General features: G+C 45.0%; 1 protein-coding gene across 2 annotated transcripts in view; it reads left to right on the top strand.

The window, feature by feature from the left end:
- Positions 1-3,927: 3,927 nt before the first annotated feature.
- The window catches only part of ZNF277 (zinc finger protein 277), a 137,802-nt gene continuing 115,243 nt past the window's right edge, over positions 3,928-26,486 (top strand). The window contains exon 1 of one of the 2 annotated variants that reach the window (XM_073619892.1): positions 3,928-4,070. In XM_073619892.1, the coding sequence (XP_073475993.1) occupies positions 4,043-4,070 (28 nt within the window). In that variant the 5' untranslated portion in view covers positions 3,928-4,042. The remainder of the gene's footprint in view (positions 4,071-26,486) is intronic. The other variant, XM_073619891.1, reaches the window with a different exon arrangement.

Below are 26,486 nucleotides of genomic sequence, written 5' to 3'. Positions count from 1 at the left end.
GGCTGCGGCTCCGTGTCTGAGTGAACACACAGAGCTGTGGCCTGGCTCGGGTGCCCCCATAGTAATCTTCTTTGTGGGGGCACTCAACAGAAGGGAGGGGCCAGAAGCACAGAAAAGGAACCAGGAAGAGAAGGAATTGGGCTGCTCTGTGCAAATCCACTGCAACAGAGCAGGTAAGTAGAACATGTTTGTTATTTTTAACTAAAAAAACCCCAAGACTTTAGTATCACTTTATGGTCAGCCTACACCAAACAGTTAAATCCCGTGAGAGGGGAGTTGGTGCTGAGCAACGCTATGTGTGTCTATAGACACATACAGCCCTGCTCGGGAGTGGGGCCACACATCTGCGACCATAGCACATAGCTTTCTATGTAGGCACATGCAGGACAGGAGGAGCGGAGAGTGCCAGCGGGGGACTCCAGAAGAGGAAAATCGAGGCTGCCAGTAAGATAAGTATAACATGTTTATTGTTTTATAAAAAAAAAACAAACCTTTACAACTGCTTTAGTTTTTTTTGCAGGGTTCATGTGCTAACATGAGCTTCTCATTTTAACTGAAGATTGGTGAAGAATTAGCAGTGCCTAATGGCTGCATTTGTTTCTGTCAGTGACTCGTAAAGTGATACTAAAGGCTCCTATTTTTTCCCTAAAATAAAAATGAAGTTTATTCTCACCTGCTCTGTTGCAGAGTATTGCACAAAGTGGTCACTTACCTGCTCTGCTGGAGTCCCCCGCATGCGCTGTCAATTCCAACTCTCCTGCATATGCCCCCATAGCAAGCTGAGTGCTATGGGGGCACACACTGCAGAGCAGGGCTGTGTGGATTTATAGACACACACAGCATGGCTTGGCCCCGCCCCCGATCCCTCCTCACAGGATTTGACTGACAGCAGCAGGAGCCAATGGCTCCCACTGCTCTCAGAGAGAGCAGCACTGCACCGGTAAGTGTTTAGGTAGAGGGGGAAGGAATAACATGTGGAAAGGTTACCTACCTTAACGCATGGAATTTATTAAGGTAAAAAAACCTTTGGACTTTAGAACCATTTTAACCCAGTCATTTGGGTGCACTGAAAATTTGGAATCCCCCCACTCATCATCTATTAGAACTGTGGAGGCCACCACAACCAGGAGCAGATATATATGTCTTGTCCCTATTTCCGCAAGCTGGTATTATACTGACAAGCTCAGACATTATGCCCATATAGGGCACACTGGCTAAAAGAGGCAGTATGCCCACGCTGCATCAGTACACCTAGAAGAGCAGGGCAAACTCTAAGGGCACATTTACTGACAAACAACTGCTCTACTGTATGTGCAATACATTGCAGTGTCATTCATTGTAAAAGTGCCCCAACACAATATACAGTACAGTGCATTGCACCCCAGCATGGGGTTTTAATCCAATGTGGTCTGTTGTGATGCTGACTGAGCGACCTCCTGTGTTCAGTGTGCAGAGGGAGAAGCCCAGGTGTTAGTGGTTATCACTGTATGTAGCGCCGACCACTATGGTGATTTTCAGCTTCCCCAGCGGCCCTTTGAATATCAGATATGAAAACCTACATCAAGCCAAGCAGGCTCAGTGTAAGTATGTACTAAAGAACATACCTAGAGTTTCACTTTAAATATGACAGAGGGGAGTTATCAGTGAATGGGTTAATACACAAAGGAACTTGGGACATGGTGGGGAATGTACCAGTAGCTTCTTGCGTGAAAGGGTTTAATATAATTCAGGTATCTGGGGAGTTGCTGGTGATGAAAGGATAAATAGAATGGAGCTCTAATCATGACCAAAGGGTTAATGGAAGTGAAGCTGTGTATTAAAGTAACAGTAAACTATTTAAGCAGGCCATACACGGTCGAATTTTGAACAAATTTTCTTTTCAAAATCAGAAAGTTCGTTTTTTTTGTGATTCGGTGATGCCACCATTGATTTTCGAAATTTGGCCCACCAAGCCTTCAATTTCACCTCATGTTGCTACAGAAAAGAATTTTCGTGGCTGGGAATCTTCTTTTCTCTCTGTAAATTTTCTTTTCTTATTATATTTCTCGCACGATTCTCCCATCATTGATTAGAAAATCGTTCGCTTTTCAAAAAATTTCTAACATGTCCGATTCCTCAAATTTGATTGCCACACGAAAATCGTCCGTTGCTGCAGCCCACTAATGGTGCGAAATTTGTACGAAAATTCTTAGATACGATTTTCGAAAGAAAATTCTTTCGAAATTCGAACCGCGTATGGCCGACATTACTGTTAATTAAAAAAAAAAAAAAAAAACAGTGCACAAGATGGGGAGATTTTTTACTTATGAAATGATTTGTCAAATGGGAGCTGGTAGCAATAAAGATGTTAATAGAAGGGTACTTGCCAGGAATGAAGAGGTTAATAATGAGGAGCGGTTAATAATAAGACCCACTGGCAATCAAAGAATTAATTGAATGGGAAGCCGTTTGAAATGAAAGGGTTAATTTAAGCAGTCCACTAGGGAGCTATCAAAGGGTTAATGGGGTTACTCTTGCTGATAAAAAGTCTGGAAATCATAGAATGAGGAAGTACCCTGTGATCAAGAAGGAGTTAAAAGCGCCAGTGTTGAAGCATTTTTCAGGTGCTTTGGAAGCACTGCCCATTCATTTCAATGGGCAGGGCGTTTTGGGAGCGCTGTATACCGCACTCCCAAACCGCTCCAAAGATGCTGCTTGCAGGACTTTTTTTGACATCACGCAAGCGCATCGCACGGGTGTGAAAAGACACACTGAAATGAATGGGAGTCGCTTTAGAGGCACTATTTAGAGGCTATTTCTAGCTCTAAAACGCCTGAAAACCACCTCAGTGTGAAAGGGGTCATAGGAATGGAACGGGGGCTGTTGGCAATGAGGGGTTGCTGCAACAACATTTGCAAGCAATTAAGGGGTTAAGAAAAGAAAAGAACTTGTGCTGGTAACAAAGGGGTTTCTACAAGGACATCAGCCAGCAACGTAGGGGTTAATACAAGGACGCCTGCTGGGAATAATGTTTTACTACAAGCATATCAGCCAGCAGCGTAGGGGTTAATACATAGCTCCCAACTGTCCCTGATTTCGAGGGACTGTCCCTGATTTGGAACAATGTCCCTCTGTCTCTCATTCGTCCCTCATTTTGTTCTGCTCTGTAACTATAGATGTATATAAAATACACTTTTTATCTATCAAAAAGTGTTTTCCAGTACTAAACCTTTCATCTGATTTCCAAATTGCTGCATTTGTAAATTCCAAAAGCCAATATAAAGGAATAGTAGTGGTAAAAAAAAACACTTGTGGGTTTAACCAATCTTGATTTTTTTTTTTTTTACTTTTGTACAATTCTCCTTTAAGGGGGCGTGGCAAGGGGTGTGTCCTATGCCTGCATGCTTTTGCTGATAGGTGTCCCTCATTCCCATCTCAAAAAGTTGGGAGGTATGGTTAACACAAGGACGCCTGCTGGGAATGAAGAGTTACTAGAAGGACATCAGCCAGCAACAAAGGGGTTAATACAAGGACATCGACCAGCAATGAAAGGGTTAATACAAGGACATCGGCCAGCAATGAAAGGGTTAATACAAGGACATCGACCAGCAATGAAAGGGTTAATACAAGGACATCGGCCAGCAATGAAAGGGTTAATACAAGGACGCCTTCTGGGGATGAAGAGTTACTACAAGGACATCAGCCAGCAACGAAGGGGTTAATACAAGGACAACAGCCAACAATTAAAGGGTTAATACAAGAGGCCTTCTGGGGATGAAGTGTTACTACAAGGACATTTGCTGGCAATAAAGGAGGTGATTAAAAAAAGGACCTCTGCCGGCAACAAAAGGGGGTTACTACAAGGACATCTACACGATAGATATAGGAGCCGTCGGCAATGAAAGGTTTGATAGAACAAGAGGTTCCAGCGATGAAGGGGTGGACATAGAAGGGCGGTGCTGTGAGTAGGTGACCCCGCCCACGTGTTGTAGAGAGGCGGTGCTGCCTCTGCTGTCGTCCTGTGCCATCGCTGGACCCGCCCACTCCCGGAAGTGGTGGCAGCATGGCTGAGGCTGGCACAGCAGAAGAAGGTATGATGTGCGTTTATAGATATTATGAGTTCGGCCAGCACAGGAGGACTCCCGTCTATTCATACGTGCTCATGTGCCCGGGGCTCTGATTTGTTTGCAGAGGAGGGCAGTTGTCCGTGAATGTTATGATACGTGAGGAGCCGTGTGCCTACAGTGTACTGTATAGGGGTCATTGTAGTTGTGTAGTTGTAGTACGTTTAGCCGGGTACATGGGGTCCTTCTACATTCCCAGTGAAGACACTCCCCGAGTTACAAACTAGGAGGATTGAGCTAAAGCCTCAATGTTTTTATTTTACCTTAGAGGAGTTCCCAACTACTGCAGCTGCTGACTTTTGTTAATATATGGACACTAAGGATGAGCTGAGTCGTGTTCACAAGTCAACGTGCCCGCCAGGAAGCTGACACTGCGCAGCGCTAATCACAGGCAACGAGACATTTCCCATTCTGTGCAGCTACGGATCAGGAAGTGTCTCATTACCCGTGATTAGCGCTGCGCAGTGTCAGCTTCCTGGCGGGCATGTTGAACACGCAGCATCTCATCCTTAATGGACACTTACCTGTCCAGGGATCCCGCGATGTCACCACCCCAGCCGATCTTTGGACCGGCTGTTCGGTGCAGCTGCCGCCATTGTCGGCAAGGGAGCCGGTTCCATACTGCGCTTTCTAAATGGTGGAAGGAGGAGGGGGGCTGAGCTTTGCCACAGCACCATCTCCGGAAGTGGGGACAGGGTACCTGTCAAATAAAGGTTCCCTCCCCCCATGAAAGGTGCCAAATGTGGCATCGGAGGGGAGGAGGAGACAAATAAGCGAAGTTGCACTTTTGGGTGGAGCTCCGCTTTTGAAGTGGCTATAGAGGCTGAAGGTTTTTTTACCTTCATGCATTCTATGTATTATGGTAAAAAAAACTTTCTGTGTTGTGTATTCCCCCCCCCCCCGCCCCTCAGTCTGCATTCACACCTTGGTGTTTCGAATTGTGTTCAAAATTGCCACAATTCTGCCCCTCGTTTTCAAAGCGCTGAGGTGTGAATGACAAATCGCAGAACGCACATTTGAGATGCCATTTATTTGAATAGCACCTACAATCGCGGTGTTGTTCTGCTGTGATTGTCATGCTGCAATCATGGCAGCCTGCATTGCGTGAAGCATGTCGCCCAAAAGTAGCTACAGAACATTTTTTTGGATGACAAGTTTTACACAATGTGGGTTGCCGCTAATGCACCGTGATTTATGGCACCAGAACCGCACTGCAATTTTAGGTGCTTTTCAAATGAATGGCATCTCAAAAGCGTTCTGCGATTTGTCACACCTTGGTGCTGTGAAATCGCAGGCAGAATCATGGCAAATCTGCCCGCAATTTAAAAAGCTGAGGTGTGAATGCAGCCTTACTCCTATCTGAGCCAGCGATGTGCAGTAGAGCAACAGCTCTCGCTGCGTTCTCATTTGTCATTGAGCAGCCATTGGCACCCGCTGCTGTCAATCAAATGCTGTGATGAGGGAGTGGTGGGCGGAGCCGGGTCGCCTGGTCTGTGTTATTAGACACAGGCAGGGTGGCTCGGGAGCGAGCACACACGGGTTCCCCCATGGAAAGCGAGTTTCCGTGAGGGCACTCGCTGAAGAGGAGGGGTCTGGAGCGCCAACGGGGGAACCCCAGAAAAGGAGAATCTGTTCTGCAAAACTTTTGCACAGAGCAGGCTAGTATACCATGTTTGTTATTTAGTTCAGACATCCTAACCTGCAAAAACTAATTTAAGGGAGGTGGGCGTGGCTTAAACTGTGCTACATATTGGGAGTGGCTTAAATGGGGTGTGGTTTAATAGTCTGAGATGACTTGCATAGTGCAGAATGTAGTAATGTTAAATAGGGAATATACAGTGCAGAGTGTATGGCAGTGGGTAGAATGTGCATGTGAGGAGTGCGGAGTGTACAGCGGTGAGTAGTATGTGCAGAATGGTGTCAGTAGGGCAGTGAACAGTGTCAGTAGTTCTTTATTTTTATTATTTTTTTTACAATTGTATTTTTTAAATTATTTTACAATTTACTTTTTTATTTTTTTAATCACAATTATGGGGGGGGGGGGGGATAGTGGGCAGTGTCAATAGTGCAGTGTGTCAGTAGTTTTTTGTTTTTATTATTTTCTCTATTTTTTTTTTTTTTTTTATGTAGCACCCTCTACCAATAGGTAGGTGCTAGTAAGGTTTATTTTACTAGGTCAGCCAGCACAGGCAAATTTAGGCAGGCCTATGCTGCATGCTAGGCCTGTCTGTTTTGATCTGGGGGCTGGGAGTGGTCAGAGTAGCAGTGGGTGTGACCACCTGCACATCAGTTCTGAGGCGCCTCCCCTGTTTCTGAGGAGAATGTTCTAGAAAAGGGGCTGGGTCTGGAACTGGAGTGGCAGGCAGCTTGTGTGTGAGCCCTGACCAATCCCCAATTGGTATTGGCAAGGGGCGGGCCTCATATATAAGCTGAGGTGTTTTCCACAGAGGCATAGTTGGCTGGGTGTAGTGAGGAATGACATGTTAGACAGTCGCAGGAGGCCATCCCCATCTGGGGGGAGGTGGGCCGATCGCAGGAGAAGGCCCGGGGAGAGCTGTGAGGGAACATTGCCTCTACACAGTCATTGGCAATGTCTCTGCCACTACACGGTCGGATGGCAGGGAAGTCCTGGAGAAGGGGCAGGTGAAACTGTTGGTACGCATGGTCCAGTCAAAGTTCCTCATCAAGGACTCAGGGCTGTTGGAAGGTCGGTGAGTGTTACCACAGTGGGGCTGGAGGTGCCAAGGGCTGGAAGTGCCAAGGAGTCTGTGAGGGAACTCTGCTAGTACACGGTCACTAGTGGAGTGTTCATCAATACACACAGTGGATGATGGGGAGTCCTGAAGCAGAAAAGAGACTGTGGGGATCTGTGTCAAGTTGATGATGGCTGCGGGCACGTTATTTGCAAGTTGGGCTGGCTGGGAACAGTTGTCCATATTTCCTAGAAGATATGCTTTTAACCCACTGGGCCTCCGGGGAGAGGTTTTGCAGGCCTCAGGCCTAGTGGCAGCGAGCAACCAGATCCACAGTAGAGAGGCTTATTCAGAGTGGGGCCCTACTATTCAATAGAAGAGGATGTGTCAGATTTCAATACAGTAACTTCAAGTTTGTGCAGGAGGAACCAAGAGAACAGAAGGAAACAAGTTATGGGCAGCAGGTGAAAGAGATCTAAGAACATTGCTTTTACATGGTCATTAGTGATGTCTCTGCTACCACACGGTGGGATGGTAAGAGAACTCTTAGATGGAATAGTCTGTGGAGGTTGAGCCACAGGAGGAGCAACAGTCTGCATGGAGATGTTGGAGGAGATTCATACTTAATTCAATTTGCACGTTCAGTCTTCTGGCTCTGACTTTATTCACAATGTACTAAATCCTCCTTAAATATTATGGCAATAACTTATTCTATGAGCATCCCATATTCCTAATCCCTATCCAAGTTGTACACCCCCAATAAAAACAACAAAAACAAAGCTCGCAAAAGACTGTTCATTGTCTCTGGAAGTGATGTATGAAGTCTGGCAGTGGGGTGATTTGGTGGATTGTTTGTTATTAGCTGCAACACCATGGCTACATTTACAATTTTGTTTTGTTATTTTCATTAAATTCTCTTTTAACCACCTCAATACAGGGCACTTAGGCTCGATTCACACCTATGCATGTTGCTTTTGAGCGTTTCTGCAGTGTTTTTTGTGGTGCTTGCTGTGTTTTTGCCGCGTTTTGCATTTTTTTTTTTTTTACAGTTTTTTAGACTGTATACAGTAAAAAAACAAAACATGTCAAAAATGCTGTACTTGCGTTTTTGATGCTGGTCCATTGAATTCTATTACATGCAAAACGCTGCATTTTGCATGAAAAAAAGTCCCTGACCCTTTCCGAAAAAAAATGCATTGATGTGAACATGTTCCATAGGAACCAATGTTAAAAAAATTCCCATGCATTTCTGCAAAATGCATCAAAAAACGCGGTAGTGTGAATGGGGATAAAACCCCCTTCCTGCCCAGACCAATTTTCAGCTTTCAGTGTTCTCACACTTTGAATGACAATTACTCAGTCATGCAATACTGTACCCAAATGAAATTTGTGTCCTCTTTTCACACAAATAGAGCTCTATTTTGGTGGTATTTAATCACTAATGGGTTTTTTATTTTTTGTGCTATAAAAAAAAAAAAAAAAAAAAAATGTAAATTTTGTGAAAAATTGCCCTTTTCTTTGCTTTTGTCATAAAATTTAGCAAATTAGTAATTTTTCTTAATAAATTTTGGCCAAAATTTATACTGCTATATATGTTTGGTAAAAATAACCCAAATTAGCGTATATTTGGTCTTTGTGAAAGTTAGAGTCTACAAACAATGGTGCCAATCACTGAAAATTGAAAACCTCTGATCAGGCCTTCAGTACATCAGGTGAATCTCATTTCTTGAGGTACTAACAAGTCAGAAAAGTATAAATACCCCCCCAAATGACCCCTTTTTAGAAAGTAGACATTCCAAGGTATTAAGTAGCATGGTGGGTTTTTTTTTAAGTTGTAATTTTTTCCCACAATTCTTTGCAAAAGGAAGGTGTGTTTTTTTTTTTTTTTACAAACTTGTCATATTAACAGGTTATTTTCTCTCACAGAGCATATGCATACAACAAATTACACCCCAAAATACGTTCTGCTACTCCTCCTGACTATGGGGATACCACATGTGTGGGACTTTTACACAGTCTGGCCACATGCAAAGGCCCAACATTGAAGTAGCACCATCAGGCGATCTACGAGCATAAATTGCACATCTCATTTCTCAACCACCTATTACACTTTTGAAGGCCCTGGAGCACCAGGACAATGGAATTGCCCACAAAATGACCCCATTTTGGAAAGCAAACACCCCAACGTATAATCTATGAGGCATAATGAGTCTTTTGAATGGTTATTTTTTTTTTTCCAGAAGTTTTTGCAAAATGTGGAAAAAAAATAAAACGCATTTTTTTTTTTTTTTTTTTACACAAAGTTGTCCATTTATAAGATATTTCCAACACATAGCAAAAATGACACCCCAAAATACATTCTGCTACTCCTCCTGAGTGGGGATACCACATGTGTGAGACTTTTACACAGCCTGACCACATACAGAGGCCCAACATCCAAGTAGCATCATCAGGCGTTCTAGGAGCATAAATTACATAGATAATTTCCTGGCAACCTATCATTTTTGAAGGCCCTTCATATTTCTAACACATAGCATGTACATACCAAGAATTACAATCCAAAATAAATTCTATTGCGGAAAGGGTAAAAAAAATATTACCTGTGCTTTTAGTAATGTCCACAGAAGAGAGCACTGGTCCAGGCAGCAGTCAGGGATGTGCTTAGCGACAGCAATAGTAATTATCCAGGCAGCAAGGAGGAATATTGTCTATAGTCAGCACAAGGATATTGTCAGCACAGCCAAAGCATTTGTCCATAGAAATTGTCCAGGCAGAGACAGCCAGCACAGCCATAATATTGGTCCTGGTACACTGTTACCTGCTGACACTCATTATTGTACCGCTCTCCAGCCCTTCATAAACATACTGCCTCTTGCTACAGCTAATTATTTGCGTAGTCCAGGTAGCAAGCAGAGGTGTGGTCTGTTCATGCGGCAGGCAAAGGCATGATGGCAGTAAGTCAGCAGCAGGCTTAGGCATGGTTATTTGGGGAAGCATGGAAAATGAAGTAGCACAGATGATGAAAATGGGGAAAATATGGGCTTATATTTTAGGGATGTATGATAAAGTTTGAAGCATTCACCAATGCAAAGGCCAGGTTGGGAGGGACACTGGGGACAATGGAAGCTGGTATCTTTTCGAAATCCTCTTCTGCTGCACACGCGACATCTTTTTTGCCGTCTTTGGCCTGCTTCAGATGGTGGAATGTTGTACGGGAAGTGGCGTTCATGAAGTTGGCTAACAGCATCAGAGCGAAGGTCTTCTGGGGGGGGGGTCTTTGTTGATAGATTAGGGGCGTGACTACTTCTATGAATTTTAGGAAGGGGCCGGGGCTTTCTGTGGATTTGGTGTAGACTATGTTGGAATTATAAACGGCCAAATGGATGAGATAAATTGCTACCTTCCTGTACCAGAATCGGGACCTCCTTATTGACAAATAGGGCTGAATCATTTGATCACTGAAATCCACCCCCCCACCCCCCCCCCATGTAGAGATTATAATCTTGGACACATGTCGGTTTTTCACTGGGACCTCGTTTTCGCTGAACTACAACTGTAGTGTCATCATGAATGGTGGACATCATGTGCACGTTCCTGTTATCCTTCCACCTCAAGGCCAGCACTTCATTACATCTCAGTGTTGCTCTTTCCCTGTTTGCAGCTTTTTGTTTACTATGGATTGTGGGAAGCCCTTCCTATTTTTTTTCTTGAGGTTCTGCAGGCCAGGGTTTTTTTTCGATGTATAGGTGTCTGAAAAGGGGCAGGCTGGTATAAAAGTTGTCAAGGTATATATGATATCCTTTTTTCAGAAGTGGTTAAGCCAGGTCCCATACGATTTTATCAGTTGTGCCCATGTAGGCCGGGCACTCAGGGGGCTGGAGCTGGGAATCTCTTCCTTCATATATGCGGAACGCATAAAGATATCCAGTGGCTCTTTCACAGAGCTTGTAAAATTTTACTCCGTATTTGGCCTTTTTGCTAGGAATATATTGTTTTATTCCTAGCTGGCCTGAAAATGGTACCAGGGACTCATCCATACATATATGCTTCTCGGGGACATAGAGTTCTGCAAATCGTTGGGAAAATAAATTTATCAGTGGGCGAATTTTATATAGCTTATCGGAATTTGGATGATTGTGGGGAGGGCACTGGGTGTTGTCCTTTAAAATGAAAGAATCTCATAATCATCTCATATCGGGACCTGGGCATTACAGCAGAATACATAGGCATGGGGTTTGTGGACCAATAGGCATGTCCTTCATATATTTTTATATATATATATATATATATATATATATATATATAATTTTTTTTTTTATTTTTTTTTTTTGTAAGCCCCATGTTTAGGGTGAGGCCCAAAAACTGTTTGAACTGCTCCAAATTCAGATATCTCCACTCAAACGGACGGGCATAAGATGATTGGGGGTTGTTGGCAATATACTGCTGGGCATACAAATTTGTCTGGTCCACAATGAATTGCAGCAAAGTATCGGGCAAAAACAGATGAAAGCAATCGATCTCTGTGAAATTTTGGGTGTTGCTGTGAAAGGGGAAATAATTGTTGATCACGAGTCGGAAGGCAGCTATGTTGGGTTGGCAAGACCATCTGGCATGTATGTAGCGGCCCTGGCTCTTGGGGAACGTGACACTCCAGTAGTTGGGGGAGTTGAATTTCCTGTGCTGGTACTCAGGCGTGATGTGGCAGCACTGGTACTGGGCCTGGGCATTTGTTTGCGGGGCCTATCGCTGGCGGCTGCACTGGTAAAGGGCCTTTGTTCCTGGGGTCTATTGCTGGCGGCAGCGCTGGTACTGGACCTTTGTTCCTGGGGCCTATTGCTGGTGGCAGCGCTGGTACTGGGAATATAATCCTGGTTGCTGGCGGCTGCCTGGTTTCCAGAGTGCCGTGCCCTTTTAGGAGGGACCCATTCTTCATCCGAATCATTACTACTCTCGATCGGTTCAAATGCCGAATTCTATTTGGAATCAGAATTGGAATCTGATGAGAACTCCCCGGTGCTCTCATCAGTCATGGAGAGGATCTGGATCTCCTCACTGTTATATACTCTTTTGGACATGGCTGTGTGGCGGGTAGCTGTGCGACGGGTGACAGATGGGTGGCAGGTGACGGTCACTGATGGGCTGTGTGATGGGTGGCAGGTGACAGTCACTGATAGGTGATGATGGTGTGATGGGCGATGGTCATTGAAGGGTGACGGGCGATGGTCACTGATGGGTGACAGGCCACGGTCACTGATGGGTGACGGTTGCACCGCTGATGGTCACTGATGGCAGTCTCTTATGTGACAGGTGCACTTTTATGGGGTGACTGTTGGGTGACAGATGACAATTGGGGGGGCGATGGGACAGGTGTGGTGTTGGTGCAGACACTACTAAACATAGATCTGTAACTCACTGCTCCTAGCTCTTCTCTCCTCACACTGGAAACGGTGTGTGAGGAGAGAAGAGCTGGTAACAGCTAGTTACCGCTTTGTGTTTTACATTTTAGTGATCAGCTTTGAATGGATCACAGCCGATCACGTGGTACACAGCCCTGGCCAATGCCTGTTTACTATCGTCGGTGATGAGCAGTGTTCCTGGGAACACGCCACCACCGACGTGCATGTGCAACACGCTCACGATCGTGTAATGTGGGGAGTTACCATCCGTGATCGGCCGTGACTTCATCACGGCCGATCACGTGGTAAACAGCCATGCCCAGTGGCTGTTCACCCCTGTCGGTAACGAGTGGTGTCTCGATGACATGCCGCAACCGACAGTACAGGGCTGCGCACACATGATCGCGCGCATGCCCTGTTTAAACGGGCTCACATATGACGTTCGCCCAGAACTAGAGCCTTACCGTCCCACCGTCATATGACAGTGGGCGGTAGGCTAGTGGTTAAAATGTTTTTTTCACAGTGCTTCTGGGGAAGGGTGGTTGTGTTGTGTATATTTTTTATTTTTTTTTTTTTGGGTGGGGGGTGGGGGGTTTGAGACAGTGGACAGTGTTGGTAGGGCAGGGGGGTGGTGACAGTAGATTTTTTTTTTTAAATATATATATAATTTTTTTTTTTTATTAGTTAATTTTTGTGTGTGTGTGTGTGTGTGTATGTGTATATATATATATATATATATATATATATATATATATATATATATATATATATATATATATATATATATATATATAATTTTTATCAACCCTGTTGGGGCGGGGGGGCTATGGTGAGATATCTCCTGACCCCTGATATCTCCTCCTGTGAGACAGGAAAAGGGACTGGGAACATTGATTCCCCAGACCCTTTCTCGGCATTGAAGATGAATGGACAGAAGACAGCGGCTCCTGAGCATTCATAAGATGAACTCATAAGTGAATAAACACACTCTGTTACTCTGCTTAGTTTTCACAGGACACAGGAGCAATCTCGCTCACTGTGTCCAATTCAGAAATGGAAGGGGGCCGGTAAATGAGGGATCCCTTCCTCCGCTCTCCATCCTGACAGATCCCCACAGCTGGTGGGAGAGGAGGAAAGCCGGATGCGGGGGACGGGGGGGGGCGGAGGAGGAGGACAGGGAGCTGGAGAAGAAGGGGGGGTGAACAACATGGAGGGGAGCCGTAGAAGAATGGGGGAGAAGGACACAGAGCAGGGCTGAGGAGGAGGATACAGAGAACAGCTGGGAATGATCGGTGCAGGAGGAGGAGGATACAGAGAACAGCTGGGGATGATCGGTGCAGGAGGAGGAGGATACAGAGAACAGCTGGGGATGATCGGTGCAGGAGGAGGAGGATACAGAGAACAGCCGGGGATGATCGGTGCAGGAGGAGGAGGATACAGAGAACAGCCGGGGATGATCGGTGCAGGAGGAGGAGGATACAGAGAACAGCCGGGGATGATCGGTGCAGGAGGAGGAGGATACAGAGAACAGCCGGGGATGATCGGTGCAGGAGGAGGAGGATACAGAGAACAGCTGGGGATGATCGGTGCAGGAGGAGGAGGATACAGAGAACAGCCGGGGATGATCGGTGCAGGAGGAGGAGGATACAGAGAACAGCCGGGGATGATCGGTGCAGGAGGAGGAGGATACAGAGAACAGCCGGGGATGATCGGTGCAGGAGGAGGAGGATACAGAGAACAACCGGGGATGATCGGTGCAGGAGGAGGAGGATACAGAGAACAGCCGGGGATGATCGGTGCAGGAGGAGGAGGATACAGAGAACAGCCGGGGATGATCGGTGCAGCAGGAGGGCAGCTGTGGTTACCGATCTCCCTGTATAGCTTTTTAGCCGACAGCCACAGGAGGGAAGGAGAAGTGTCTGTCAGCTATACAGGGAGATCGGTGTTCACAGCTGTCCCTCCTTCCGCACCGATCCCCCGGCTGTGAACCAGGGGACCATCCAGGATCAGCCCCACAGCCAGGATATTGAGCAGCACTTGCGGGTGTTCGGGAGCTGCCCGTGAAATGCAGGAGACTTGGGGATGTCTGTTTAGTTTAAAAAAAAAAATAAGTTGAATTTTGTATGTAAGCTGGAGCAGGTAAAGTTTTTGGATAGCATAGGGAAGAGTTAACACCCTTGTAACCTTGTTTCAGAAGATTTCACCTCACATTCTGTCCCTGTGACAATTTGATTTTGAAAATGTTGGGTTGTCATGGAAACAAGGACTGATTAAGCTTCAGTGGAGACACCTTTTTCCCATGATAACTCTTACAGGTGTGAATTTCCCTTCCTAGGAGTAGATTTCCTCTCACTTCCTGTTGTCTCCCTTCAGTTGTAAGTATGAGTCGTATGTATGTAACTCGGGGACTGGTTGTATTTAATTTTTGGAGGGAGTTGTCTGGGTCACCCAGGAAGTTGTGTGTATGGGTGATTGTGACAGTGCTCTTCTTTAGGACAGGGGACACCCATACTCATCAGATCCTCCTGACATCAGCCCATAGTAGGCTGAACTCCAGGCAAAGACATGCTTTTGGACATTTGCAGTGTAAAACAAATGACTATGGATGAATTGTGGCATCAGCTGGGTTCAGTAAAAATCACTTTTATTCAGCCTGCATACTACAAGCACCCAACATTTGGGATTAACCCTAGGTTCACGCCTATAAGTGTGGTTTTTTTTTGTTGTTGTTTTTTTAGTGTGTTTTGCAGTTTGCAGAAACACACTACAGTCCATTGAACATGGTTTCCTATGGTACACTTTCACATCTGTGCATTATTGGCTGCTGTGTTTTGAGGGCCGTATGCTTCATGTGCAGCTGCTGCAACATATCCAAAGTCGAGTTTCCCCTGGTGGGCATGTCACAAATCAGGCTGTTTACAGGCAGGTGGAATTCTGGCTGAATTTCAGCCAACCAAACACTGGCTGTGTATGACCGCCTGAAATGGTTACAGACTCCTCTGGCTTGCTTAAGAAGATCTTGCAACCCTGGGTACCTGTTTAAGAAACATTGCACTAACAAATTGAGGACATGTGCCAGCCATGGCACATGTGTCAACTTACCCTGTCCCCATGGGACTTTAGATGAGGCGCAACATGCTTAATAATAAAATCAATACATTTAAGATTTATTGGTAAATACGATGAACAACAATGACATAATTGCCATATAGTCAAGTAGATAAGTCAATATATACATATTAATTCAGTAGCCAGGTACAGTGTTTCAAAGATCAATCCATAATAAGTGTGGACTTGCATCTATGTAACCCAACGTGTTTGTGACATAGCGTCACTTCCTCAGGGGTTGATGCGCGCGCACACACAATTGTAAATCTGCGAGACATCACATGCTCATGACCTAATGGTAGTCGTCTGGAAATATCTGACCCAGGAACTGTGGGTATGGGATTTGAAGGGCTCAGCAGTGCAAACAGGACAGGATGCAATAACGTGCATGGAGAGAAATCCAAGTCCTCCAACGTGATAGCATGGTAAGACATGCTGACAAGGAGCGAGGAGTAATGTGACCGACCGAATGTAGAGGGCGTCGGTGCCATTATCACGCACCACCATTCCTGGCTCAAGCTGACATGGCGTGAACCACCTCTGGGCCTGCCATTGCAGAGCTGAAAGAATCTCTGCTCCAATGTGTCTCCTGTCCCCTAGACAGACCAGCTGAAGCATTGAATTAATCCACATAAATGGTAGAGGTGCCATTGGTGGACCTGTCACCCTTTTTGTTTTGTATCCATGGCATCTTAGCTTGACTCGTTGAATAGCCCCTTGAACGCTTAGGGGGTACTGGTGGTTCATAGGACAATTCAGGGCATGGAGGAGGAGTGCATGGAACTGACAAATCTTGCATCATCACCACCAGCTGTATTGGGACATGGCAGCAAAACATGCTCCCGCACTGAGCCCTGTCCTGCATCCTTCCTAGTTGAAGCAGAGTTACCCAGTGTGCTGTGAGCAAAATATAGTGTCCTTGACCATGCTTGCTGGACCATGAGTCAGCAGTAAGGTGGACCTTGTGGATGACTGCCTTACCCAACAATGCCACAACATTGCCTTTGATATTCCATTATCCCAGTCAGTGGCGGCTGCTGAGAGGTCATGCAATATAGTGGGGGTAGACCTGAAAGGTGAGGAGAAGAATTGCATCCCTTTTGTGTGGCTTTCAGGTGCTCTTGCCAACAGGCTGAGTGGTGGGAGGTTAAATGCCTTGTCAAGCATGGCTGGTGTTTGCCACGCTTGATCTGCTTGAGGCAAAGTTTGCAAATTGCAACGGTGCTATCGGCTGCACATGTGCTAAAAAGGCCCAGACTGCTAAGCTGTGGAAAGTGGGCGGGGAGATAATAGCTCCACATTCTGATGGAATATGATGGATGCACTCTACTCTTCCATGATGGCTGCTCCTGGAGGACACCCTGCCTTGTTGGGGTTGTGCCTCACCCTCACCTTCCTCCTCTGCTCTATCCTGCACCCAAGTCGTGTCAGTGACCTTATCATCCCCTCCATCCTCATCATCACTTGTGCCAACTTGGCAATACACTGCGGCTGGAGAACATGACTGCCAGTTTGTTGTTTATCCGTATTCTCCCCTCTCTGTAGGCTCATGTTCCTACCTTCCTCAACCTCCAGAGTCAGAACCAACATCAGAATCAATTAATGCCTGAACATCGTTAAGGAGCAAGTAGCTAACGCTGTGTTCAAATAACTCAGTTGACTGATGCTGGGGCTATGGCAGGAGTAGCTGTGGACAAGGAGGCAGAATAAGCTGCTCTGGCAGCTGCGGTGGACTGCACAATTGTCTCTGTTCAGGTGATGGAGGATGAGGAGGGTTGAGTAGGCCAGGCCACCACCACCTCTGCATGCTGTGGCTGGATAGCATGGACAACATCACTAAGCAGAGAAAATGGTGCCCTGCCTGAGGATAGACCACGTCCACCTCTAACTCGAGGGCTACTGCTGACAGACAACACACAGCAACCAAAAAAAAAGGAGAATGGGTAAACAGTACTAAATGTAATGTGATGTAAAACACTGCACTCCACTGATGCACTTCAATGTACTGCAGTAAAAGTGTACTGACGCACTCCACTGACACAAATAAAAAAAAAAAAAAGTAAGGTCACACTACACTAATGCTGCACTATTACTATATTCACACTACACTCACAATAGAATCACTCCTCTGGGAAGGAACCATTTATATTGTGGGTTGGGTCTATGAGCAATGAGCCATGATTGGGCACAGTCATCATTACTTTCTCCATTCATGGCTGATAGTGCTCTGTGCCCTGATTGGGCAAAGCCTTCATTGCTTCAGAAAGTCGGGGCTTAGAATGCACTGTGGAAAGAACATAGAACCCCCATTGATGGGTGGGACTTTAAATGTGACCAAGAACAATATATTGTATCAAACATAGTAAATGTATTACAAAAAGCATACATTGAATAAAAGACTTAAGTCATCAAAGACAAAGTATATCAATACATTTTGATTGAATTTGCATAGTACATGCAGACACAGATAGGCTTTTTTGGATGAACCCAATGTTTCCGGCTTGATACCCTTTCTTCGGGGGTTTTTTTTTAACATCCACTGCCTGGTGTCTATTGAAAAAATGTGTATATATACACATAATTTATAAAATAGTTTGTATAAACAGTTTATATCTTTTTATCTCAAAGTAGTAAAATTACGTAGAAGCACACATGGTGAATAGGTAATAGGTAACATACCAGATAGTTAGTTATGAGTTGCCTCCATATCCAGGAGGTAGTGAAGGTCCCAGGAGATAAAACAGTAGAAAAAAGGCTTTTTTAGCGTGACCCCAAATTGCTCCACACAGATCCCCCCCCCAGCGAAGGTCCGCAAAGCCCCCAGAGATAAATCCAATCAACTGATCTGAAATAAATTAAATGAAGCATGATATAGTATAACGGTAACGGGGTGAAGGTGCATACAAATGAGTGAATAAGAATTTATAAGCCATTCTTAAGGTCAAACAGTGTGGGCCCATAGGTAACAGTATGATGCAGGCTTACCTCCATTGAATGTAACGCCATATAGCGTGCTGGTGATCAGGAGCTGTCGCAGCTGTGTTTGTATAAATACCCCATAGCGTCTGCGCGATGGCAGGAAGACATCATGACCCACGCTCGGCGGCACAAAGAGGTCACCGAGCATGCGCAATTCCGAGGGTATACAGACGGGCTTTTTTCTATTGTTTTATCTCCTGGGACCTTCACTACCTCCTGGATATGGGGGCAACTCATAACTATCTGGTATGCTACCTGTGCTATTCACCATGTGTGCTTTTACGTAATTTTACTACTTTGAGATAAAAAGAAAAGATATATACTGTTTGTACAAACTATTTATTAAATGAGATATATATATATATATATATTTATATTTTTTCAATAGACACCGGGCAGTGGATGTTAAAAATTCCCTGAAGAAGGGCATCAAGCCGGGAAACGTCGGGTTCATCCAAAAAATCCTATCTGTGTCTGCACGTACTATGCAAATTCAATCAACTGTATCGATATTGATGTACTTTTTTGTCTTTGACTTCCGACTTTTATTCAATATATGCTTTTTGTAATGTACTATTTTATATATAATATATTGTTCTTGGTCACTTTTAAAGTCCCACCCATCAGTGGGGGGGGGGGGGGGCGCTATCTATTTTGGGATGTGGTGACCTAGAACTTATGACTCCATGGATCTTGGAATTCTTCTCTAGAATGCACTGTGCGGCATGAGGTGGGCCGAACAGATGGTCGAACCACAGTTCTGGTGGTTGCCGAATGGGTGAGCAGCCGAACTTATGCTCGGCATGAATCGCTTGCCGCAGATTCTGTAAGTTTGCCCACTTACAAAGAAATGAAGGGTCTATCATTTTTATCATAAGTGTATTTCAAATGATAGAGACAGAATATCAACCAAAAATCCAGAAAAATCACGATACAAATGTTATAAATTGAGTTGCAGTTCAGTGAGTAGAATAAGTGTTTGATCCTCAAGCAAAACATGACTTAGTAGTTGGTAGAGAAACCCTTGTTAGCAAGCACAGAGGTAAGACGTTTCTTTTAGTTGGTTACCAGGTTTGCACACATCTTGGGAGGGATTTTGGTCCGCTTATCTTTACAGATCTTCTTTAATTCTTAAGGTTTCTTGGCTGTCGCTTGGCAACTTGAACTTTCAGCTCCATTCATACATTTTCTATAGGATTGATCTCTGGAGACTAGCTAGGCCACTCTTTCTTAAAGTGCTTCTTCTTGTGCCAATTCTTTGTTGCCTTGGCGGTATGTTTTGGGTCATTGTCCTCCTGGAAGACCCATCCACTACCCATCCCCAGTGTTCTAGCTGAGGGAAGACGGTTCTCATGCAAGATTTTAAAATACATGTCCCAGTCCATTGACCCCTCGATGTGACAAAGTTGGACTGTATCTTTTGCAGGTTAACGGCCTCAAAGCATTATGTTTCCACCTCCCGCGCTTGACTGTAGGGTTGGTGTTCTTAGGGTCATAGTCGGCATTTTTCTTCCTCCAAACACGGCAAGTCGAGTTAATGCCAAAGAGATCAATTTTGGTCTCATCTGACCACAGCACTTTCTCCCAATCCTCTGAATCATTTAGATGTTCATTGGCAAACTTCAGATGGGCCTGTACATGTGCCTTCTTGCGGAGGGAGACCTTTGCAGACACTACAGGATTTCAATCCATCAAGACGTATTGTGTTACCGGTGGTTTGTTTGGCGACTATGGTCCCAACTGCCTTGAGATTATCACAAGCTCCTCTTGTGTAGTTCTGGGCTGATCCCTCACTTTTCTTGTGATCTACCTTACCCCATGAGGCAAAATCTTGCATGGAGCTCCAGACTGAGTGCGATTGTTGGTTATTTTGTATTCCTTCCATTTGCTAATAATCACTCCAACAGTTGTCTCCTCCTCACCAAGCTTCTTACTGATGGTCTTGTAGCCCATTCCAGCCTTGTGTAGGTGTACAATCTTGTCCCCGACGTCCTTTGACAGCTCTTTGGGATTGTCCATTATGGTGAAATTAGAATTAGATTCAACCCCTTCCCGACCAGCCACCGCAGTTGTACTGTGGTAGATTGGCTTCCCTGGGTGAACTGATGTCAGTTCGCCTTTTCACCACAAGGGGACGCCTGTGGCGCGACGCCGATGCATGTGCCCGGCAGTCGTGATGACCGCCGGGCACTCGCGATCGCTCCACACAGAGACAGAACGGAGATCTGTCAATGTAAACAGACAGATCTCCGTGCTGTCAGGGGTGAGGAGAGTGATCTGTTGTTCATACTAAGTATGAACTAGAGCTGGGCGATTTTTCTCCCCCCAAAAAATTGGGATTTAAAAAAAAAAAAAAAAAAAACTCGATTTGAATCGTGTGTGGTGTTTGTTTTTTTTTTTTTTTTGATGGACACTGCGCCGGTTCTGAGGAGCTGCTGGCAGGAGTTTTTAGGCGAGGCCGCGGCTTCGCGGACTAGGCCGAAGCCGTGGCCTCGCCTAAAAGCTCCTGCCCGTAGCTCCTCATGTCCTGGTGAAAAAAACAAAACAAAATCAATTTGCTGAAAATTTGACCTCTCAACTCGATTCAAGATTCAAATCGATTTTTTTTTTTTTTTTTTTTTTTTTTTTTTTTTTTTTCCCCAGCCCTAGTATGAATAACAATCGCTCTCCTCACCCAGTCAGTCCCCTCCCCCCACAGTTAGAATCACTCCCTAGGGAACACAGTTAGCCCCTTGATCGCCCACCTAGTGTTAACCTCTTCCCTGCCAGTGACGTTTACACAGTAGTCAGTGCATTTTTATAGCACTGATCACTATATTATTATTATTATTATTATTATTATTATTATACAGGATATATATAGCACCAACAGTTTACGCAGAGCTTTACAATATAAAAGGGAGACAATACAGTTCTAATACAATTAGATACAAGAGGATTAAGAGGGCCCTGCTCAGAAGGGCTTACAATCTCTAATAGGGTGGGGCAGGTGGTACAAAAGGTTGTAACTGTGGGGAATGAGCTGATGGAAGTGGTAAAAGATTAGTTAGAGACGTTATAGGCTTTCCTGAAGAGATGAGTTTTCAGGGATCGCTTGAAGGTAGCAAGGGTAGGGGATAGCCGGACAGGTGGAGGTAGCGAGTTCCAGAGGATGGGAGAGGCTCTGGAGAAATCCTGGAGACGAGCATGAGAGGAGGAGACGAGAGAGCATGAAAGTAGGTCGTCTTGAGAATTGCTGAGAGGACGATTTGGGTGATATTTGGAGACAAGATTGGTGATGTAGCTCGGAGCAGAGTTGTGAATGGCTTTGTATGTTGTGGTTAGTATTTTGAATTTAATTTGCTGGGTGATTGGGAGCCAGTGTAGGGATTGGAGGAGAGGGTTGGCAGACACTGAACGGTTGGTAAGGTGGATAAGCCGGGCAGCAGCATTCATGATAGACTGAAGAGGGGATAGCCTATGGAGAGGCAGGCCAATGAGAAGGGAGTTGCTATAGTCAAGGCGAGAGATAACAAGGGAGTGAATGAGGAGCTTGGTGGTTTCATTTGTTTAAAAAGGGGCGAATTTTAGAGATGTTACGGAGGTGAATTCTACAAACTTTTGACGATTGGATTTGGGGCTGAAATGACAAGTCAAAGTCTAGGATTACACCTAGTACCCTGGCGTGAGGGGAGGGACTGATGGTTGCATTGTTGATTTTTATGGAAAAGTCATGGAGGGGGGCACGGGCGGGGGGAAATGTTAATAGCTCAGTTTTAGAGAGATTTAGTTTAAGGAAGTGGTGCGACATCCATGCTAATATGTCACTTAGTAAGTTAGTAATGTGAGAGGAGACTGAAGGAGTGAGGTGAGGAGTAGACAGATAGATTTGGGTGTCATCGGCGTACAAGTGGTACTGGAAGCCGTGGGCGGTTATCAAGTGACCAAGGGAGGAGGTGTAGCTAGAGAAGAGAAGGGGTCCAAGAACAGAGCCTTGGGGGACCCCCACAGGGGCAATGGAGAGGGGGAGACAGAGTTGTAGGTGACACTGAAGGAGCGCTGTGATAAATAGGCAGAGAACCAGGATAGAGCAGAATCTCGGATGCCAAGGGAATGTAGTTTATTGAGAAGGAGCGGGTGGTCAACAGTATCAAAGGCTGCAGAGAGGTCAAGTAGGAGTATGGAGTACTGGCTGTTGGTTTTAGCAGTTAGTAAATCGTTAGTGAGTTTTAGTAAGGCAGTATCTGTGGAGTGCTGTGAGCGAAAGCCAGACTGTAAAGGGTCAAGGATGTTATTTTCACTGAGGTAGGAGCTAAGATGGTTGTAGACTAAGTGTTCTAGAAGTTTAGAGGTGAACGGGAGCAATGAGATGGGTCTTAAGTTGTTCTGGTTGGTAGGGTCCAGTGAGGGCTTTTTAAGTATGGGAGTGATCTGCACATGTTTTAGAGGGGAGGGGAAGTGCCACTAGAGAGGTAGAGATTGAAGATGTGACTGAGGGAGCATAGGATAGAAGAAGAGGGTGATTGTAGTAGTTGTGAGGGAACAGGATCCAGGGGACAATTGGTTAAGTGGGCATCTGAGAAGTTTTGTAACCTCTTCAGTAGTAGCCAATTCAAAAGACGAGAGCGTTGAATGTGCTGTTAGGCAAGGTATGTTGGGAAGATGTACGCACAGTAGAGGTATCCTCACGAATTGCATCAATCTTGTCTTTGAAGTGATTGGCAATCTCTTGGGCAGTGAGTGAGTTAGTGGGTAGAGGGGGTGGGGGACGAAGCAGAGAGTTAAAGGTAGAGAAGAGCTGACAGGGACTGGATGACAAGGAATTAAAAAGGGAGACAAAGTAAGCTTGTTTGGCAGCATGGAGGCATGAATTGTATTTTAGAAGGGCAGATTTATATACGGTGAAGTCTTGCAGGCATTTTGGTTTTACGCCACAGTCGTTCAAGAGCACGGCAATGTCTCTTAAGATTTCTTTTTTATATTCAATATTCTTTATTAAATTTTTCTTATTACAATAGGAGATAAAAAAAGAAAAAAGAAATGTAATTTTCACATCCACTTATAGACATAAGCCAGACAACACAGGTTATACAAGAATACTTTGCATTCTAATTCTTCTATACCTCTCCCTCCTGTCCTCCCCTATTAATGGGCTGAGTTAAAAGGTTACCTGGACATCTTTTAGTGCTAGCATCACATCAGCTATTAAGCTTCATTGCACTAGATCTCCTTAACCTCTATACTTTACTAACGGATAGTCCCATATTTTAGGCTCTTTTCAGGGATAAGACCAAGTCAAGGGGCTATGCCCGACCATTGTAGCCAAGGGCTCCAGATTTTTATAAATTTTTCATATCTATTTCTCCTAATGTAGACTGTTTTTTCTGTCCAAACTAGCTTGTCTACTGTCCTAATCCAGTCTTCAGTAGTTGGGGGCGTGATGGATAGCCAAGACTGTGCTATTAATTTCCTGGCTTGATAAAGGCACCTTCCTATAGAAACTTGCTTATTATTACTCTCCCCACTTTCCCCCAGCAGGCCAAGGATACATTCCCTGGCCTCCTGCTTCAGCTTGGTTTTAAACCTAATTTCTATGGTCCTAATTATCCCTGACCAATATCTCGCCAGCCTTGGGCATCTCCATACCATATGAATTAGGTCACCGGTATTCAAACATCTAGGGCATTTATTGTCCGGTCTGCGACCAAAGCTAAACAATCTCTTAGGGGTATAATAAGCCCTGTGTATAAGAAAAAGGTGCGACACCTGTTGTGATGGGGATACCGATACCAATGGGCTGGCCCTCAAAATTCCCTTCCACTGGCTATCCGTAATCTCCCCCACCTCCCCCGCCCATCTCTCCCTGATATCCAGAGTCGTTTGCAGATCAAGCAGCCTTCCAGAAATTTGTCCACTTATTAATGCTATCAGACCCTTGGTGGTGTTTGCTCTTATAATTCTATTTAGGAGAGGTATATTGCACCATTCTAATAAGCATTTACTGAATTGACTATTAAGTGCATGCCTAATCTGCAGGTAAGTGTAAAAAGTAATATTTGGAATCCCATATTCACCCCTTAATTTAGTGAAAGATTTCAAGTTTTTACCCTCGTATAATTGTGCCAGTCTGCATATTCCGTGGCGAACCCATGTTCAATTTTTTTCCAGTTAGCAACTCCCTCAATTCCCTATTATTCCATATGGGCGAGAATTCAGTGTGTCCTCCGTAACCCATAATCCTCTTAGTAGCCCGCCAGACTTTAAAGATCAATTTATGTGTTGGAGGTCCCTCCTGAAGTGTCCCCGCCTCTAGTGCCTCTGCCAGGGATCCATATGGGGAGTCATGGATCATAAGTTTTGCATTGGAGTTCAACAGGCCCTGACATTCGCAGCCTCCTAGTTGTTGTAATTGTGCCGCCAGAAAGTAGCTATAGGGATGTGGTACTGCCAATCCCCCCTCCCCAACAGGGCACTGAAGCGTTTGTAGTTTGATCCTTGCCTGCCCTTTCTTCCATATTAGTTCTCTAAATAAGGTGTTTATTTTTAAAAACCAGCTCTTCCCAATCCAGACTGGGGAGTTGTGGAGTACATATAATAATTGTGGCATCCAGACCATCTTGATCAAATTAACTCTACCTGCCAGGGATAACGGAAGTTGGCACCAAACAGCGCTTTTTCTTCTAAATTTTTCCAATAAAGGGACTAAATTATCCCTTCTATATTGCGCCGGGTCAGTTGAAATAATTATACCCAAATAGCACATCTTCTCCACTACCCTCAGTCTCGGCATACCTCCCCTTTGGCAATTATGTGTTGAATCTAATGGGAGCAGTGTTGATTTTTCCCAATTAACCACCAGGCCTGAAGACCTCCCAAATCTTTCCACTAGCTGTATTGCCTTTTCAAGGGATTGTCCCGTATCCCCGAGAAAAATCAGCACGTCATCAGCATAAAGTGCCACTTTTTCCAGCCTAGTCCTCACTCCAAATCCCTGTATTCCAGACGAGTGCCTTATTACCTCTGCCAGCGGCTCCATTGCTATAGCGAATAGCAGAGGCGAGAGAGGGCACCCCTGCCTCTCTCCAGGAATAGCCACTCCGTGTATTCGCTATTAATCTTTAGCCTGGCTTTTGGATGGAAATACAGGGTCTTGACCCATTTGATAAATTTAGGGCCAAACCTGAACTTCTCCAGTACCCACCAGAGATATCCCCACTGTCAAACGCCTTGGCAATATCCAAAGCGAGAAACGCTCTGGAGCTTCTAGTCTCTACTGGTGACTGGAGGTTCAGGTATGCCCTTCTGATGTTAATACTAGTGGATCTGTTTGGGATAAACCCTGACTGGTCCGGGTGCACTAGCTCTAATATGTTTCTTTAGCCTAGTAGCCAATACCTTAGCCAATATTTTAATATCAGAGCATAGTAGCGAAATGGGTCTATATGATGCTGCCTCAAGGTGGTCTTTTCCCTCTTTCCTTATCAGGACTATGTTGGTTTTAGTCATTGTAGAGGGCAGGCTGCCATCAGTCATCGCCCAGTTCAATGTCTTCAAGAGTTCTGGGAATAGAGCCTCTCCAAAATACTTGTAAATTTCCACAGGTAGACCGTCAGGACCTGGGGCTTTCCGATTAGGCATATCTGATGCTGCTTGCTGTACTTCCTCAAGGGTTATAGGGGAGTCCAGACTATTCCTTTCATTTTCAGAGAGGTGTGGCAGGCTGACACCCTCTAAAAAGTTCTCTATCTCTCCTACTTTTAGTTGTTGTTGCGATTTATATAGGTTACTATGGTATTCAAAGAAAACCTTTTTTAATCGCGGAGGGGTCTGACGAAATTACCCCACTAGAGGTCCGAATCGCTGCAATCGTTGAAGAGGGTGAGTTAATATCAGCTATTAATGCCAACATACGGCCCACTTTTTCCCCCTCCCAAAATACCTCTGCCTCTGGAATAGTCTCTTATTTTCCGCGTTTTTAAGTATATCCATCTTATACTCCTGCTGCTTTTTTACCCAAAGCTCCTGTTTTTCTGGGCTTGGGTTCGCCACGTATTGTTTTTCTAGATCTAGTAGCTCTTTCCTAATCTGCTCTCCCTTTTCTCTTGATTGTCTCTTAACCCGTGATATATACTGTAAGAGGATACCCCACAAACGCTTTCAGAGAGTCCCAGACCATCCCCTGCGACGCCGACCCTGAGTTAATTGCCACAAATTCTTTTATTTTTTCG

Source organism: Aquarana catesbeiana, linkage group LG03, assembly GCF_042186555.1.
Source record: "Aquarana catesbeiana isolate 2022-GZ linkage group LG03, ASM4218655v1, whole genome shotgun sequence".
NCBI lineage: Eukaryota > Metazoa > Chordata > Amphibia > Anura > Ranidae > Aquarana > Aquarana catesbeiana.
The sequence above is the reverse complement of the archived record's forward strand: the minus strand, read 5'-3'. Positions and strand labels throughout refer to the sequence as shown.